The sequence below is a fragment of the Diorhabda sublineata genome, chromosome 5, assembly GCF_026230105.1.
Source record: "Diorhabda sublineata isolate icDioSubl1.1 chromosome 5, icDioSubl1.1, whole genome shotgun sequence".
Taxonomy (NCBI): domain Eukaryota; kingdom Metazoa; phylum Arthropoda; class Insecta; order Coleoptera; family Chrysomelidae; genus Diorhabda; species Diorhabda sublineata.
The window spans coordinates 32,473,249-32,494,149 of NC_079478.1; the positions used below are offsets into that span (position 1 = coordinate 32,473,249).

The 20,901-nt window shown below is 34.5% G+C and overlaps 1 protein-coding gene across 1 annotated transcript in view; it reads left to right on the plus strand.

The window, feature by feature from the left end:
- Window positions 1-20,523, plus strand: part of LOC130443930 (uncharacterized) — a 33,628-nt gene extending 13,105 nt beyond the window's left edge. Inside the window, exons 2-6 of the mRNA XM_056778830.1 lie at window positions 203-323; window positions 15,729-15,860; window positions 15,965-17,353; window positions 17,419-17,615; window positions 20,150-20,523. Of these exons, the coding sequence (XP_056634808.1) occupies window positions 203-323; window positions 15,729-15,860; window positions 15,965-17,353; window positions 17,419-17,615; window positions 20,150-20,431 (2,121 nt within the window). The 3' untranslated portion in view covers window positions 20,432-20,523. The remainder of the gene's footprint in view (window positions 1-202; window positions 324-15,728; window positions 15,861-15,964; window positions 17,354-17,418; window positions 17,616-20,149) is intronic.
- The last annotated feature ends 378 nt before the right edge of the window (window positions 20,524-20,901 follow it).

A 20,901-nucleotide genomic window follows, 5' to 3' on the forward strand; every position in this document is an offset into this window, starting at 1 on the left:
AACTTCTATGCTTCAATGCAACCCTGTACATGATAAAAGAATATTAAACACATTCCAAGAGATGTGCTTGTTCTTCGATTTGTATGATTTAATATTACTTGATTATAAATTTATGAATAACTTTTGACCTTCTCAAATATTAAAAAATCTGTTTGCTTCAAGTTATTAGTGCAATGCAAATTAATATTTTTATTTATTTAAGGTTCTCACGTTTATAATAATAACCTTGGAGGTGATTTCAAGCCAAAAAGACAGTGATGAAGGTCGGCCTTATGAATTCGGATTTACTATAGATGGACAACAGCATAGACATGAGAAAAAAGGTGAGTAAAGGATTATTGAAAATTTTATATTCCAATAACATCGTGGTGCTTGTATATGATAACTAGTAAATGGGAAGAAATATATACTTTGAGGAGATATACTATATACTCAGTCAAAAGATTCAATTATCATCTTTCTTTTGTGAACAAATACTTGCACCTCATTTTCATTAGAGACATATGAAATCGTACTATTCAAAAGAAAATGCATACATTCTGGCAACATCGAGGACAAGAGTATCGAAGTTCGAACAAAAAAACAACAATCAAAACAGCAGCAACAGAATAAAGTTATTGTTAAGTTTAGAAGTCATTTCAAGTTAAACCACACATTATCAACTGAACAACAATCAAAATTTAAATCAGATCAGATGCTACATTTTGCCACGAGGCTGAAGGCTAAACTCCTAGGCAACTAACCAGACGATCCAACACTACAAATATGAATTATAGATTTAACAGAAATTGATTTAACAATTATGATGATAGACGATAGTTTCAGTGATCCATGCTCTAAGCTCTATACTTTATTTATCGAATAAAAATAGTAAATCAAAACATATTCACGCATAGAGCACGTGTAACAGGACGGAAGTTAAGAAATAAGTGATTGATAATATAAAGTATAAATAATTATGCGTAATTATTATCACAAAAATATACAACGTAAACGTGAAGTTTGCGATAGATACAAAGTGAACGCCAAAAATATGAAACACATTTTATATCGTCTACCATGAGACTTACAACTTCTATATTGTTTGTACACTCGTGGTCAAAAATAACGCACTACCCCGATTTCTGAACTTCTTTTCAATCATTTTGACGCAAAAATTAGAAATGTGTGGTAATTTCGAGTGATTTTTAATGAGTAAAAAAATAAAAATAAAAACATTGCAATAAAACAAAATTTTCTTGAAAATAAAACTTGCATTTTAAACAATAATGTTGCTCAAGCTCATTCAAATTTTGAGATGGATTTCGACGACGAGTGCGGCGTTTTAAAATGTCCCAGACATGCTCGATTCATATCTGGACTTATTGGTGGCCAGTCCAGGGTATGAATTCGATTAGGTAATTCAGAACATCTGTCGCAACGTGTGGTTTAGCATTATAATGCATTAAACGAGAATCATCACCAATAAATGGCCCAAACGAATTTTTAAAAATGTCAGTTATGTATTTTGCTGCGTTAAGTGCGGGTCTAGGAAGAGACACTAATTATGTGCGGGCAAATATTAGTCTAGCATCACGATCCTGCCTGTTTAGCAAAGGTACCTGGAGAGCTCTTCTGCTGTGTAGACCAGCATTCTGAAGGTGTCGTCTTATTGATATATCAGAGACATTAACATTTCGGACTTCTCTTAAAAAGCTGTTTAGCTCGACACGTGTCATTGACCGATTTCATAATGAATTTAAATGCAAAAAACGGTTATCTTGAGGAGGACGTCCTTGTCCAGACCTCCTAGAATGAGAACCAGTCTCTCGACATCTTTGCATCAATCTTCTAGTGGTTGTGTGGTGTATGACAGATTTGCCACTTCACGATAACTTTTTCCCTATCCAACTAACTATTCTTTCTGCCTAACTCTATTCATTTTTTGTCTCTACTTCTCAATCTCAACTTCAACACACCTTGATTGACTCAAATTACTGCTGTCCGCTGGTACAACAATAGAATGAAAGAAATATTAAAATAAGCATAAAATTAAAATCTTTAAAAACTACAAAAACAGTTATTTGCTGATGAGAAATTTTGCCACATTTTATCGCTAACATTTAAGATACTTTTACTTTTTGTGATAGAAAGAAGAAGAAACCGAAAAGATTAACATTTTAGGTTTTGATATTGAAATAAAGGGTGGTGCGTTATTTATAGCCACGAGTTTATTTACAGAAACACCTGACGCTGACGTGCATACTTTCTGTCACAAACTACTGACCTTACTGGAGTTCTTATCTCTAAAAAGCAAACTTATTCTATGTGGGCGATCTCAATATTGATTGTTCCAGTGTCATGCAGATAAAGGCACCTAGCAGAATAACTAAGACCAGATCTAGTAGGTACTATATACTATGTCGTGTCATCGTATGATTCAGAATTCACCGACTGTACTCTATTTAATTATTATTAATAGTATTTTTGGTAAAATTTCATACTAAAAATGCTTCTTTCAAATTTAAGGTACGTATCTTTTCGGAAAGATTTCAAAATTTCAAGCACCGTTGTCAAACAAATGACTGGTGATGTGGATTACTCTGTACTCGGCTTTTGTTGTTGTATTTATTTTTAAGCCATATGATTTTCCAATATTACTTATTTTATCCAGTAATAATTGCATCTTGAATACGTGAGTATTGCCTATCGTCCGCATAGAGAATATTAATTAGCGGGTATCCATTAACTTTGACGCCATAATCAGAACCCTGAAGAGCCTCAGCAAAGACATTCTCTACATAGAGGTTGAACAGCATAGGAGACAAAATACATCCCTGGCGTTCCCTTCTCAAAACTTTGAAGTCTTGTCCTATGTTGATTGTCTCATTTAGTCTAACCCGTGCTTTCTGGTTCCAGTAGAGGTTTTGAATAATTCTTATATCTCTGCTATCGATATTGGCGCTCTGCTGCGTTTTTATTATATTGGCATGTTTGACCGAATCAATCGCCTTCACGTAGTCGATGAATGTGATGTAAACGTCTTTTAATTGGTCAATGTAGTTTTGAACAAGGGTATTTAAGCAGAAAACTGCTTCGCGTATATCCATACCGCTTTCGAAACCAAACTGGGTCACTCCACTTAGATCTTCTAACTTACTGAGCATCCTTGTGTGAACGATACGGAAGAATAGCTGGAGCATATGACTCATTAAACTAATCAGTCGATGATCTTTGCATTTTACCGCTTTTGATGTCTTAGGCATCCTTATAAAAGTTGAGTAGAGTGACCTGTGCTATAGATGTAGTTAAAAAGGTTTACCAACATGTCAATGTTATCGTCTTCGAACAGCTTTATAGCCTCGGTGGGAATGTCATCTGGTCCAGTAGCTTCACCCAGCTTTGGAACTTTTATGGCGTGTTCTACCTTTCTTCGGATAATGGGAGGGCCGGTTAAGTTTTCGGTGCTAGGATGTTTTGGTCTGTCATCTCTAAATAGAAATGGAGCGTAATCCCTCCAAGTCTTGGCCAGTTCCTCTTGGGTATTTATAAAATCATTTTTTAGACGGTTGATTGGATATTTCTGGTATGCTGCAAACTGGCTTAATTTTGCTATAGACTCATATACTAATTATTACCTATTACTATTACCTATAATTTGTTATTCATTGTGGTTTTCTTTTGTATTTTGAAATTTTATTGTATTTGTACCTTTCTTTAGTTTTTTGTTCGTTTTTTGTTTTGTTTTGCTTACAAATTGTAACAATTTTTTGACAATTAAGTATTTCTCTCTTTCTCTTATCAATTTAAAAATTCAAAAATATCTGAATTGAAACATTAAAATAAAAAACCTCAATAAACACATTCTCTTATTCCCCAACAGATGACATTGAGTTTCCATTGTCGTCAACATTTATATAAGGGGCTTAACTTGCAAATCAATGACAATGTCTTTATTCCACTTATTATCAGAATCAATTATCTGAAAATCTTTGTGAAAAATATTTTTAACTTCGGAAAATTGAAATGTTTTATTTTCTGCTGTAACATATTGTTTCACATGGGCTCAGATCAACACATTGAGATTTGTTTTTTGTCCATTTCATTATTAATGTTTGAGTTATACTTATTTTTATGCTCTTCGACAATTTCTAAAAGCTCTGCCTCAACCATCGTTTGCTAAAATGTTTTATTACATCATGTATTGTTAAAGAAAGAATTTCAGGTACAATAATATTGTTCAGAGGTTAGAGAGAAGGAAAACAACTTTTTAGATTTGATTACACACATACATACACAGACAGGTGGCACTAACCAAAAGCTTATAAAATAGTTTTTTGAAATATTACCTATCTGATGGGTTTTTTGATCCTGTGGAAAGTCCATCCAAGAAAGCTTGGCTCGTGGATTGTTTAAAAGATTACACCCAAACGTTATCTTTAGTATCTCCAGCGTTTACCCATGTTGCGTCCAGGTAGTAAGTTTTTCTATTTTCTCCACGAAATATCTTAATTTTTCTAATGTATCCTCGCCTCCAAACAATTATTTCCGCTTTCTTTCATAACTATCGTTTTTCGTTTGTCTCGAAATACCATTCCTTTTAATTAATTATAAAATGTTGATCTTTGAAAATCCTTATTTTCGTTAACTACTCTCAGAACTTTATCCAATTTTGAACAGTTCTTCTGATGGCGTTCTTGTTGAAATCATCAATTGAATGTTAATTTTTTTTTCTTTATGGATACTTTTTTTGACCGACCATGATTAGCTCTGCACTCAAGAACGATTCGGTAGACATTTGAATAAGATACTCTCGAAATATTTGCTGTTTAGGAAATAACGTCATCAACAGTCTTGTCAGACATGTTTAAGAAATTTGCGCAGCAGCCAAATACAAACAATCCCAAACACCACACTGGACCCTCCCGCGCGGCTAATAGGACCAATATCGATGTCACGTCCCGTTTCGCCCGGGATGTTCACAGGATGATCATGCACTGAGCATTATTTTGGTTCACTAATTTTTGTCGATAAATAGACAATAATGGGTAATACATTCTAATGGTTAAAGTTACTGCTTCATATGTGAAAAATATTCAAATACCTGGATCCACGACTCATCCATCGTTACTAAAGTAACAAAACATTTTTTGAACATGCATACATATATCATGTAGCACCTTGTTTTGAGAAATTATTTTCTTCAATTGATAATATCAAACGTTGATCTTGAAACACAAGGCCATGGAGTTATGTATCATTTTCGTGTTCGAAAGGACAATTCTCAAGCCTTTGTGGCGTGTTTTAAGCAAAATAAGATAGATATATTGAGTCTGTACATGAAAGCTGGTTCCACCAGTGGATTGCTGAAGGCGAACTTGCAAGACAAAGAAAATTATTGCTTGATAAGGATGGTTTTGACAATTTCAAACCTATTTATTAAGAACTGGTGAAATTACTGAGTAATAACAAGACGGTTCCACCGTCGTTTATTTGGCTATGGAAGCAATTACATTCTCATATTCTATATTTAAATTGTCAATTTGTGGTTAAATAATATTTCACTTCTCACGAATCTGTTTGAAAAATGTCACTTATTACTCTTATTTCAATATTGTTAATAAAAATTATTCGGTACTGTTTTATTAATTGAATCAATTTAAAATTTCAAAAGTAAATTTAATGAAATATGGTTTATTTTGTATTATTTCGCGGTTAACCAATCGAAGCACTTTTTTGGACACCATTTATTTCCCGTTTTAGTGGAAAGTGTCCCAAATCCTATCTATTTATATACCAGGAAAACCTTTTGAAGAGACAGTATTTTACAGAGCAATTTGTCCATTACTTGCTATGTCAAAAATTACTGAAAGAGTAAAAGAAGCGATTCTGAAAGCCACTCATCTAGACACAAAAGTGTGCAAATCATTTGAAGATAAATAATAATTTAGGTTACAACAGGGCTACTCGTATATATAAAACATTCTTCTGTTTTTTTTTTCCATATAAATAAGATTATTCTGCCACTTTCTTGCTTGATTTGCAGGCACATACATTTAATATACTTAAAACAGCGATTTTTTAAATAATTAACGAGTTATACGGTTTTGCAAACAGACTTTGTCATAATAGTTATAATGATAATGATAAATGATTGTTCTTATTTGAAAATTCGTTAGGGGCAGAGCAGAAGGATTAGTCACCGTGAAAAATTAGGTCCAGCAAGCTCTGACTTAATTTCCGATTGATATTTACAATTTGCTAATAATAAAACGACCATCTATTACAAATTATATGAAGCCGAGTGCTATACGTTGCAGATCGCTACTTTATAAGTATGTCGAAAATTTTATTACAGAACATTATATTTCATGTAGATAACTTCACGGTAAGATCGGTGTAACAGAAATTATCGTTTAGTATTTTGTTGATTGAACAGATGTCAGGGCAACTACTGTTTCATTCAAGACTTACCAAACCCAAACTAACCGAAACTAAGATACAAAATAAATGAGTTACGTATTTATTTTTTTAGTTAAAAATACTACTGACATTTGAAATAATTTTTTATAGAGTATATGAGAAAAACAAATGCGAAATCAGTCAAATTTTGGTTAAATATGTTATGTTAAATAAATCACTCTCATGTATCCTCGTTGTCTATCTCTATCCACTGTAAAAATGTTTAATATGAAAATTTTAAATATTTATAGAAAAATTACTTTAAAGATTCAGGTTATTTGAAAAATATCAAATTAATGATCTTCATTTTTAGTTTAGTTCAATGAAAACATTTTGATATGTAACTCCTAGAGAGCGCGTCCCCGGGTGGCGGATAGGGGAATGCTTCCCAGATATGGGTGGTAGGGCGGAAATCAAATACGCCCCGTGGACCAACAGGAAAAATCTGCAGCGTCTGACCCAGAGTGGGCGGCTGCAAACAGCGACGGATCCCCAGGTTAGGGGCGGCTGAACCTACACTCACCAAGACGTCTGGCCAACGTGGTGTTTTATGGCTAAACCCCTCTCATATGAAGACATACCAAAAACAATGGCCCCCAGTGCCCAGCGGCTCGAACGACCCTGGCCAAGGTAGCGGTCAGACCAGTCGTAGAGCAGGGGGTGCTAAGAATCCCTGGGTAAAACAAGGCTGCCAACTTCACATTGCAACTTATAACGCTAGGTCAATTGGAAATGAGGAAAGGTTAACGGAACTACAGTACGAACTGGACAGAATAAACTGGGATATTCTGGGAATATCAGAAACAAGGAGAAGAGGTGAAGAATCCATTAGACTAAGATCAGGACATATCCTATTCTACAAAGGAAGAGAAGATAATAGTTTGGGTGGTGTGGGTTTTCTTATCAACAAACGAATCTCCCCAAATCTTCAAATACTTAAAACCATATCAGATAGAGTAATATACATAACACTTAAGATTAACTCCAATATAACAATTAAAGTCGTTCAAATCTATGCCCCAACAAGTAGTCATGAGGACGAAGAGATCGAGGTGCTGTATGATGAAATCACACAGAGCCTAACAGAAAATAAGACAAGATACACGCTGATAATAGGAGACTTCAACGCAAGAATAGGAGAGCAGTGTAATAGCTCACAGTATGTTGGACAATTTGGACTGGGGAAACGAAATGAAAGAGGGACGATGCTTGCAAATTTCCTGGAAAAAGAACAACTATACATAATGAATACGTTTTTCAAAAAAAGACCTCACAAAAAATGGACCTGGGCCAGCCCGGATGGAATTACAAAAAACGAAATAGACTACGTGCTGACACCAAATAAACATATCGTCCAAGAAGTTGACGTTCTTAATTCCTTTAATACGGGCAGCGACCACAGATTAGTCCGGTGCAGGATCATATTAAACACAAAATTGGAAAGAGCAAAAAAATTCAACAGCACGCAATACCGTATAGATCCTGATACAATAAGAGACAACAAGTCAATATATAGCAAAAGATTGACAGAACGACTAACAAAGGAAACAACATCATCACACGAGAGCTTGGACGAAACAAACAATAGACTGGTAAAAGAACTGAAAGAAACAACTACAAGTTTAGTATCATCAAAAACTAAAAGAATAGAAAAGTTTACAACACAAACCAAACAGCTACTGGAAAGAAGGAGAGAGCTCATTAAAGACAACAAAAGGAATACAGTAGAGTATGCCGAACTAAACAAAACAGCAAGGAAAATGGCCAAGCAGGACATACGAAAGTATCAAGAAAATCGAATAGAGGAGTTGATACAGCAAAACAGAGGTCTGAACATCTTTAAAAAAGAAAACGCACATAAAAAAGAAATGATCAAATTGAGAGACGGACAAGGTAACATAACAGAAGATCGAAGAGAGATACTCAAGGTAACAGAGAAGTTCTACACAGGTCTGTACGAGTCCAAAATAGACAATGAGTATGTTAGAAAAGCAAACAGTGACCATAAAAACAGGATATGTAACGTTGGCTCCGAGGATCTACCTGAGATTGAAGAGGAAGAAATTGTAAAAGCTTTAAATCAACTAAAAAACGGAAAGGCGGCAGGTGACGATAACATCATACCGGAAATGTTGAAGGAAGGTGGAAGCCTACTGATAAGAGAGCTTAAATCATTATTTAATACATGCCTAACCGAGGGAAGAATACCACAGGATTGGAACACCGCGATAGTCATACTGATATATAAGAAAGGTGATCCAAGCAACCTAGAAAACTATAGACCAATCAGCCTGCTATCACAGATCTACAAGCTTTTTATGAGAATAATAGCAAACCGCCTTGAATTCAAACTCGACGCATACCAACCCTATGAGCAGGCGGGCTTCAGAAAAGGCATGAGTACAATAGAACATCTCCACACCGTAAGGACACTGAACGAAAAAGTAACGGAATATAACATCCCATTATGGATTGCCTTCATAGATTTTAGAAAGGCCTTCGACACAGTTGAATTTTGGGCAATTATCAGGTCAATGAAAAATGCAAGAATAGACCAACGATATATTGACATTATACAGACACTAAACGACAACTCAAAAATGAAAGTAAGGCTATATGAAGACACTGAGGAAATCATAATTAAAAGAGGCGTTAGACAAGGAGACATTGTGTCACCCAAATTGTTTACACTGGTGCTAGAAGACGTTTTTAAGAGCCTACATTGGGAAGACAGAGGAATTGATATATCGGGAGAAAAACTAAGTAACCTAAGATTTGCCGACGACATTGCCATTTTTGCCCCAAACAGTGAAGAATTAGAATACATGCTTATAGAACTACAACAAGAAGCAAGAAAAGTAGGCCTAGAAATGAACATTTCTAAAACCAAATTCATGACAAACCAACGGACAAACAAAGAGAGTATAAATGTGCGAGGACAACAGATAAAGAAAGTGAACTCTTATATCTACCTAGGTCAAGAATTAACATTGGGTAAAACCAATCAAGAACTTGAAATTAACCACAGAATACATCTAGGATGGGCGGCCTACGGGAAGATGCGACACGTCTTCAACTCCAACCTACCCCTCAAACTAAAAACCAAGGTTTACATGGAATGCATTCTCCCAGTAACAACCTACGGATGTGAAACATGGGTCCTAACAAAGAAAATCTTGAATAAATTAAAGGTACATCAAAGATCAATAGAACGGAAAATGATAGGAATAACGCTTAAAGACCATAAAACCAATGAGTGGATAAGAAATAGAACCAAAATCGAGGACATAGTGAGGCGAATAGGTAGTCTTAAATGGAACTGGGCCGGACATGTTGCTCGAAATAACACCAACTGGAGCGGAAAAATAACAAGATGGAGATCTTGGGGGGAGAAAAGAAGCACCGGCAGACCACAACAAAGATGGTATGATGATATCAAGAGAACAGCCGGACTTAACTGGTACCAAGTGGCACAGAACAGGGAAAACTGGAAAAATATGAGAGAGGCCTATATCCAAAGGATAGAAAACGGCTAGAAGAGAGAGAGATTTTGATATGGCTTCATACGAAAGACTAGTTGAAGCATTCTTATTTGTAGAAAAGAAACATTTTCAGTAGGTTATATTTTATTTCAGTAACGGACCTGATATAGGAAAATATTTTTCTCCAGGATTAGGATCCTGATGGTTCTTAGGAAGAGGTTTCTTTTCGTAGGCATCAGGTCACTTCTATCGTGCTTGGAATTAGGCTACGTATTCTTAACACCCCATTTCGACTGACCAATTATATCATTAGAAAGGTTAGAAACTAGAAAAATATTTATTGATGGTTTAAATTTTTCAAGATCATTAAGAAATTTCAGCATCTCTCTCATGAAAAATATTAAAAAATTCCACCTATGCGCGATCGAGAATTTGGTGATATAAATATTTGGCCAGTTTAATTTAATATTAAGAAAAAGTAAATATGTTGCCATTGTCGTAACGTACATGCTTTGGGCCGGTTCATCGTATCAAGGCCGAAGATTCACCACATCAGGGCAATGAGAACGCACAGTTCTTTAATATGAAGAAGGCTTAGTGGGGAAAACTTAAGTATATTGCAGTATAAATATAAAGTAAGAGTTGAAAGACTTAACTTATGATAAATGTATTTCAGAAGCTAATTTTCATGGTAATTTGTTAATTTGTTGAGTACCTAAAATATTTATAATTAAAAAAAATTGTGTCTATATAAAATTATCAAAAAAGCTCGTTAATATCGTACACTATTACATATCTCATAGTAGTACGAATTTTTTATTGTTTCTGTGAATGAGGTGCTAAAATTTCTTAATGATCTTGAAAAATATAACCCTTAATGAAATTTTTTCTAGCGCTTACCAATTAATAAGACCAAATGGCCTTTTATGACCAATTTCTGACTTTTCAGATGGTATAATTGATCAATCAAAATTCCACACGTAGGGTGCTAAGACCACAGAGCCCAATAATTTAAACGAAAAAGAGAGCTGAGGGAAGCAAACGGATTTCGGAGAATGGAAGAAGGTTAAATTAAAACCGCAAAAAACATGCGATCTACATCGACGATCGATGTAGATGGCTTCGAAAGTAGTTAAGTTGTCACTTAAGCTTAGAGAAAAGAGGTCGTCTAGTGGAAATCCAGGGCGTGAGGAAGGTGTTTCTGATAAAGGCGCTGCTCCATTCTATAGTGCGAATCACATATCAGGCTTGATGATCATTTGGACGTGTCAGAATTAGGATTATGTCTATATTCACAGTATTGCTGGAGGTTAATCAGTACTTTTATTGGCAGTACCTAAGAAATGACTGCTGGATAGTAGCATAGGCGTTGGTTTCAAATATATGAAGTTAGTTGGTACTAATTTTCCTCTAGTGTCCTAATGAGGCAGACTGCTCTTCCAAATAAACAGTATCTCTGCGAAGCTTCCAAAGACACTGAGTGGCAATTGCCGTAGTAGAAGTCTTACGCTTAGGGTGTTGATGTTACAGATGGTGGTTTGGGTTTGTTGAGAATTTATAATCACCCTTCATATCCCGCACCAATTCGAGTATTGATGTTTAGAAGTGTGGGCTAGTTTGAAGCCTTGTGAAACGTTAGTCAGGGCCCTGAGTGGTTAAGATAAACAAAACTTATTGAGTGAGATATGAATATATCCATTTATATTATTGGATATGGCACACACATACTCAGAAGTTACCAAATCCATCCGGCGTGTGGACCTGAAGTTTTTTAGCCGTCGATGAAGATGGTTTCATTCGCTCTGAGGGAAGGTATAGTAGGGGAAATTAAATCGACTGAAGCGTTCGCAGTGGTCACATTGAGCAATTCGGAAGGCTATTATAACCGAAATTATAAACAAATACACGTTAAAATTTTTTGTTTGTTTTAATTATAATAAATTAAATAAAAATGGGTCACCAGAGTTATTGTATAGTGTAAAAATTCGAGAATAAAAATAAATTTTATAAATTTCCAACCGTTACATGAAAAAAAAGCCATGAGCAGCAGAGCTCCATCACGAAAGTCGAATTTTTCGTCGAATGAAGAATTTAACTAATACACAAACAAATTTTTCCATACAATGAATTTCTTGGAAATGATATTAACTCTCAATCTTATTTCTTTATATGGAAAATTTGCTATTCCGCAATAACTTCATTTCACAAGTTAACTCTCTCTCTCGAAGGAAAATTCATAATTTCAATAGACCCGGTGGTCCCGAACCCTCTTGTTCAATTCCAATTGACAACAAAGAAAAAATTGTCATAATGACAAGACATTTCGAAAATGGGAAGTAAAAAAATCACCATAGCAACGATCATACTCGTATTATTCATTAAATAGGAGGCGGTCCAGTTCAACAATTACAACGATCAAAATGATTTCGGCCGTTTTGTGCTAGAAGAACTGAAGAAGAAAACTTTGAACTTGAAAAAGACAATTCTTCAACATCACCCCCTACTTGCATGCGAAGTTCGAACCCTCTAGTTAAACTTTTTCTGGCCAAAAAATAAGAAAATATAACAAAAATGACCATAAAATGGAGAGGGGTGGAGATGAAAAGTTTCGACCTTAGACAGGAAATCATCTTGCAACTAATTGAACCTAAATGTGAAATTTCATTTTTCAGTCTCTTTTCGTTTGACCTGCAGAGGTGAGCAAAGGTCAAAAACCACTTTTTTTGCACTGCGACCACTCGAAATATTCATTTGTTTTCAACCAGACTCTAATAACATCAATCCGCCGCCAAAAAAACCATGTATGCTAATTCGGACCCAGAGAAATTGCTCGAGAGACGAAAATAAGAATTGTAGCTTAAACAGATATATATATATATATATATATATATATATATATATATATATATATATATATAAACTACAGACATTCGAAAAACCATCATAATCGTGTTCAGGAGGTCTCAAAACATAGCTAGAACTTGCAGAAATTCTTTAGCCTTGAAACCAATTGTTACAAGAAGACTGGTTCACAATTTTACAAGACAAATCATCTTCCGATAATTGCACGTTTTTCAAATAAAATTATAGGAAGTTTGTGTCCAGTTCATACACACTTCCATAAATAAAATAGTCTTCGCAAAACATTAAAAAAATATTGACACATGCAGCACATTCTTCTTTTTGTAAATTTAATTCTACTTGGATAAACAGAGAATTGATGAAATTTCTTACTGTATGTTTATTATTTTTTGTCAATTGTGCCTCCATGATTCGTTTTAATGGTGAATCGACTCTAAATTCAGTTACTGAAACACTTGAAATCCCATCTATTGAAAAAATCATTATCATATTTCCCAAATACTAAATATACTGTTGAGAGTTTGAATTTGAATGATGAAAATTTTACTGCTACATAATATTTAGAAATTATAGATAAGCTAATAGAAGAGTTTACTTCTAGATTTGAAGATTTTAGAACCAGTTCCAAGATTTTTCATAAATCCATGCAATGTTACTGAAGATGATGTCCTTGAAATAGTTTCAGTGTATTTCGAGCTTCATAATATCGAAGACCTATAATTAGAAATAATAAACTTGCAAACCGAAATTATTTTACAAACGCATAGTAATGATAAAATGTTTTGGAACTTAGTCGATGAAAATAAATATCCTATTTTAAGGAAATGTGCGCAAAAAATTTATTCATATCGTGCAACAACATACAATTGCGAGCCTTTGTTCTCAAATATGAAATATTTGAAATCAAAATACCGAACAAAGCTTAATGACTCACATTTAGATAATCGTTTAAGAATCAGGAACTCTAAATATGTTTCAAATTATAAGAAATTAGTTGAAAATATGGACACCCAAGTTTCACACTAAATTATAAGTATCATGTATGACACCAACAAAATGAAGTTATAATGTTTTTTAATGCCTATTTATACCTGTTGATTATCTGTAAAATATGCGCCCTCGGTGATTTTCAAATTTAGTATTGCGCTTTCAAGGACAAACAAGTTGCCGACTCCTGATCTAAGCATAGGTTTTCCTATATTCTCCTTTTGTCTTCTCTGATTTTTTTTTTCGTTTAGGGCTTCTTTATTTTGTAGATATTCCTCATTATTTGTCTTAATTTAACTCTCTGCATTTCCTCTTCTTCTTAATGTCTTTTGCATTCTTCTTGATTTTGGACATTACTTCCTGGCGTCTTTTATCTCTCTGCTCCACCGATGTACACATATTTTATATAAGAAAGATTTTATATTTAGAATATGGTCTTAGTAATCTATTCTCATATTCTGATTTCCACTAGTTTATGAAATATATGGTGTACCACTGTGATAACGCTCCATTTTTCAAGAAAAATTAAATTCTAATCCATTCGAAATTTTTTAGTCCTTTCCAATTGTCTAAAGATTAATTATGAGTCTATAACTGATACTATCCGTAACGAAGATAATTGATGAATATAAAGCGTCTTTTTCTTTGAACAGGCAAAAATAAAATTTCATTCCTTCCCAATTAATTATTCTTATATTGTCCGCATTATTGTCGACAAAGTTTTCAAAAGCTTTGTTATAGGGCGGCATAATATCACAAAACCTTTTTATCAAACAATATCCCGTATAAAAATCAATATTAACTCTATAAGCTCGGATGAAAGCCCTTCATAAAAGGTTTATAAAAGCTTTGTTCAAATGGAAATATCCGTGAAGCGTGCCGAGGTTTTCCAGGGACGGTATGATACTGTTTTTAGGCGTAATGGTCAAGACAAATTATAACAAAAACTACACTTCTTATTATTACGAGAGATCTATAATCACGACATCGAATCAAACTTCTTATTTCACAGATCGTGCTTATTCACATCTCGACTGTTAATAGTTTATCAATAGTATTGATAATACAATATCAAAACAGCAAAATATTATTTGTTCTCTGCAAAATATTCACACAAAACTCTTTTTTTATGTCAGTTGCATTAGAATTTCTTGAGAGTTGGACATAAGAAAAAGCGTTTATAATTTCGTTGGACAGATCCATAAGCCTGACATAGTTCACATTTTTCAAAACTGAAATATTTCACGCAGAAGCTTTTAATATGCAATAACCGAATCTAAAGATAGAATACCATGTCTGAACTTCCCATAAAGTGGAAAACCAAGAATGTTTACCAGAGTAAGACTAGAAAGACTGGTAAGAAAAGCAAAAGACAGAGTTGGTATATCCGTCAAAAGATTTGTGCATGAATACCATACTTCGAAAAGTACCGTATCACAATAATCAGCAAGAAATAGTGAAAAAGTATCCTAAATATACCCAAAACCAATTAGCATGGATACCAAGATGCTGTCGTCAACTAACGCAGATACATTTTGCGGATGAGAGAGTTATTTTTATGGACGATGAAAAATAATTAACACTTTTTCACTCACCAAATAAAACGTCACTTCTAACTCTTTGATAGTATCATACGTTAAAACTTAAAAACAAGATCTTGAAGTTTTGTAACATTTTTATTTGTGGGTGATCCACCAGTATGTTTGTCTACAGGACAGTTCACCAAATTCAAACTCACGGATATCAAATCTTGATGAATTGGCTTGGGGGCATGTCTTTAATCAGAATGCGTTGCTTCAGTCGATCCATTTCGACACAGAGGTGTGATTATATCGAATTCGGGCTTCTATTGTAGAGAAGAATCAAAGTTTCGTACGTAATAAGTTATAATGTTTGGGATTCCCTTGATATTCCTTGAAATAGTAACGCTTGAGTAAATAATATCTAATATTTCAGATCAAAATGGTATCATCCAAGGAGAATTTGGGTTCATAACTGCGGACGGTGTTTATCATGTTACTGTCTATGCAACAGATGAAAATGGAGATTTTAAAATTCTAAGTATGAAAAACATACGGATAAGTGCTCGTGAGTATCATGATAATAAAAACAAAATCAATAAAAACATTCAAATAATAGATAACTACTAATTGGAAGCTGTTCATTTACTTTATTTTTATTTTATTTCTCAGCTCTTGACGGATCTCCTGCTCTTGGTCCTATATCTCCAGAAGCTTCTAAATACCTTAAGAAAGCTAATCTTACTGATCGCACGGAACCAGTTAAACCTAATACGGCTACATCAGCTCCTCAAAAATTCGAAAGAACACAAGAAGCATCTCCACGAACTGTTACAGAAAAAACCATAGCTAGTACACAAAAAGCACCGTATGTTTTCACTACTCTTAGTACCATTCGACCTGCTTGTGGTGGATGTGGTTTGATTGCCACTATGAAACCTGGTTCGAAATTTGATTTTCAAAATCCTGCTTTTAGAGGAACTACATCAGAAGTTACGAGTCCCCCAGTTTCCCCGATGTTCAAAAAAGTATTAAATGGCAACATGTTTTCTTCTTCTGGAGAGAAGTCAACTTCGTTCTTCGTAAACAGTCAACAACAAAATCTTCCGTCTAACGCAGAGTCTTTATCCCAAAGATTAAATGGTAATATGGCTCCTTCTTTTGGAGATAAAAGAACCCAACCTTCATTCTCCTCGAATGGCCAACAACAAAATAAGAACACGGCAAAACAAAGTTCATTTGACCAAAACGGATATGGAAGACAAAACTTTGGAGGTACTGCTGAACAACAAGCGAAAACTGTTTCAACATCCAATGATTTCACATCTTCCGATAATGTGTTTGGTGGTAATGATGGAAATATTCCCATATCCAGAGTTCCCGATAGTGACTACAACACACCTGGAATTAAAGCTACGGGAAATTATCAACAAACGCAATTTGGAAATAATGCTCCAGGACTAAACAAGTTTTCGAATTATGCATCAGTCTCTGATGGATTTGGAAATGTCGAAGGTCAAAAAATGCAGATTCAAAATAGATATTCAGATCTTCCGTCTGACGCAGATGCGTTATCACCAGGATCAAGCGGCGGTATGGCTCCTTCTTTTGGAGGGAAAAGAACTCAAGCTTCATTTTCCCTAAACGGCCAGCAACAAAATACCAATACAAGAATACAAACTTCAGTTGTTATTAGTCACTCTCAACAAAACACAGAAAATGAGCAAAGACAATATTTTGGAAGTACTGCTGAACAACAAGCTAAAAATGTACCAACATCAAATGTTTTCACATCATCTGATAAAGTGTTTGATGGTATTGGTGGAAATGTTCCCGTATCCAGAGTTTCTGGTAGTGATTATAACAGTCCTGGAATTCAAACTACTGGGAAGTACCAACAATCACAGTTTTTGGATAATGTACAAGCCTCTGATGGTTATAGAAATGTCCCTGAAGATGGTTCTTCTTATGGAGAAACTGGGCAGAATAGAAATAGCGGATATGGATCAGGCTCAAACTCTAACCAGGCCGCAGGAAGAATGAATGAAGGATTTTCACAAGGTATTGATAATTTTTATTCATTTAATAACGACTTCATAATCATTCACTTGAGTTTTTGATTTTAGATAAATTTGGAGATTTTTCATCTAAACCTACCAGCTCAAATGGACCAAATCCTTTGCTTCAATCACAAGAAATACAAAAACTTCCTCCAGTTGTTGTATCTGATAACGTGATTCACGTTATGGGTAAAAAACCCTTTGATATTCCTATTAAAGATAAATATCCAGGAATGATGGATGGTTTACCAGAAGGAGTTGAGGTGAGCATTAGCAGTTGCTTGGGTATTGTTTTAGTAAAAACTTCTGTGCTGCTCATTGTCAAGTACTCTCAGCTAAAGCTAACTTTCTATTTAATACAGGCGAAAGTGGATTTAATAGTGACCCTTGTAGTAGACTCAGATAGAGAGTCTACCAAAGTTTTCGCTTGCATAGCAGTAGACACTTCACATCTTCCTCCATTCATTCTGTTCAATGGGTGTGCTATGCAGGTCCGTTGGGAATCTGCACCCTGTAATGACCGTATTTAAAACCACCTGCGTTTTATTTCTATGTGAAACAAAATTTTCACATTTACTCCAAAATATGATCAATTTTGTATTTTATATGGGGTAAACGTAAACGTAAACAAAGACTGATTCTTTACACGTATCCTACACAATCTAATTCTCACATGTAGTCTTCCTCTTTTCTAAAGTCATTCCAAGGTAATTAATTTATTGTAGTACATAATAAAACGCTTCATATTTGTAATTTTAAATATGACACGTAATTATTTTTCGGTATTGGCACTGTAATACTTATTTTACGAGCTGTTTTATCAACGTATTTATTGTAATTTACTTGATATTTGCCAGTGATTTTGCTTCAATTGCAATTAGTATCTTATGGTTTTCTATGAAAATACTCCTTTTCTAATAACATCTGTGACACGATACAAGACAGGCTTCAAACACAGTTTATTTAGATACAAAGACCATGCCCCTTCCGTCTAAAAATAGGATGGTCCCTGAAGCACCTGGTCTGATCTAGAGATGGCGGTAGTTGCTTCAAAAAAAGTGCACAATCTATACAACATATGTTTCAAGTTTGTAGACGCTACGTTATTTAGTATTTGTTTGGCAGCTATCAATAGTGAACAGTGAATACACTCCTTCGTTATCCATAGTAAAATATTGGGTAGCAAAGTTTGAACGAAGCCGTATGATCAGCGAAGACCAGTATCGGAGTGGTCGATCAAATGAGGTGACGACTCCAAAAATGTGGAAGAAAATCCACAAAGGATGATCGTGGACGGAAATTGCGCGAACTAGCAGGCATACTAGACATTCCAAAAAGTGCAGTATATCGCATATTGAATGAACATTAGGACATACGAAAGATGGGTGCCGCGTTTGCTCTAAATAGAACAAAAACAACATGGTGAATAAATCGAGTGTTTGACAATGTTTGACAGAAATAAAGTGGCATTTTTACGCTGTTTCATAACCAAGCTAACCTAACCAGCTCCAAAGAAGGTGAAGACCGTTCTATCTGCAGATCTATCTGCTCAGCTCATGCCGTCGGTTTTTTGGGATGCGTGTGGAATAATTTTCTTTGACTATCTTGGAAAAGGGAAAAGAACGGCGAATAAAGTTCGAATTTTTACCTCATGCACCCTATTCGAAAGATATAGCATTTTCAGATTATTTTATGTTCTTAGACTTAAAAAAATGGTTCGGTGGTCAAAGATTTCTTGAGAATGAAGAGGTGGTGTCGGCAGGTAATGACTATTTTGAGGATCTTGACGATTCTTATTATAAAAACGATGTCGAACTTATTGAACATGGCTGACAGAAAAGTGTATGGAACTAAAAGGAGATTACGTTGAAAAATAAATTAATATTTTCCTAAATTTTTGTGTTTTCTTTGCAGGGCCAGGCAGTTCTGGGACCATTTTAGTACTCTGTCACTTCCTTTATATGTTAATACAAGCCGCTGTCGTTTGCTTGTTAATGGGTACCAATTCATACTTTTTAAAACTTATCTTCAGTAATTTACTCACGTCTCGTTTGAAGAATTTTATTTATTTTTTATATGAAATTCGACCATATAACGGATGTAAACGATAAGCAAATTCATTTCTTATTATTGAAAGAATTGGAAATACTATCAATCAATGTTAGCTTCTTTTACTGTCACTTGTTCAGCATGTTGAACTAATCTTTTTGCTCTTGCCTACTTTGGATGCCGCCCTCTTCAGTTGTAAGCGCAGCTTGTTCGTTCGCTCATCGTAATTTATCAATTAACGCTTAGGTCTGTGGAGATCTCAATTCAGTCAAAAACAAAACAAAATGCATGCTGCTCCATTTGTTGCAATTTAAACGACGATTGCAGTACTTTTAACTGACTTTGGAGTTTGTCAAGATAATCGTTGTTATTTTGCAACTTCTAAGACATCGCTGCAAAAGTGCGTCCTTGCTCAAATCTTTAAATACTGACTCTATGGCTATTGTAGTATCTGTCGGAAGAGCACTGCAGCTGTTTTCGACACAAAGGGACGAGGAGCGGTGTCTAAATAGGGGCATTTCATACCTGCTGAACCGGTCGCTGTAGCTCCGTTAGTGTTTTTCGGATACACAATATTCTCGACATATCATATATTCAGAAAAAGAGAATATTCAAATATGCAAAAAAGTCTTTTACATTTATGAATTCTAGCTTTCATAATTACACCTAATTCAGGGCTCGATATATCAAATTTTAGATTTTTATACGTAAAATTAGGTTATACAATAATTTATTGTGATATTTCTAGGTGAAGGACGTTACCAATATACTATACAAGTTCAAATACACAGTTGGATTCCATGGTCACTATGAAAAGGGTCTTAAAGACGGTAGTAAAATTGGGGGATACTTCGTCAACGGTAGAGATGGAATTAGCAGAGTAGTTACATATGTTGCTGACGAAAATGGATACAGACCTAAATTTAAGTTTATCAATCTTGGTTTGGATTCCCCCGATACTCCAAATGAAAAAACAGAAAAGACTTTTGGACTTAAAGATTTCGAATTTGTTTGGTATCCAGTGGAATAATTTATTACCTATCTATCCAAGTTTTATTTATTTGAATTATATATTTTAATAAATGTATTCGATGTAGCAATAAAAAATATGATTGATATGGATATGGATGAAGTATCATTTATCAGTATCCCTCAATACGTACATTAATAGTTAGATGTGTCCAGATACAAATATCCAAGTTGGAATATCTGGAACCTTTGATGGTCTTTGATGATATTCATATTGAACACACTGTTTACAGTACCATTACCCCAACAATCACAATTAAATTGTCTGAAGATATCATCTTCAGTGTGTTCAGTATGAATATCACCAACGGTTCGAGAAATTCCAACTTAACAATATACCAGTGTTTCAATCGAACGTAGCGATAAATTATAATCAAACTAAATTCTGGATTCCCACTCCACTTTATTAGAGTGTAGTAGTTAAGTTGGAATTTCTGGAACTGTTGGTAATATTTATATTGAACACACTGT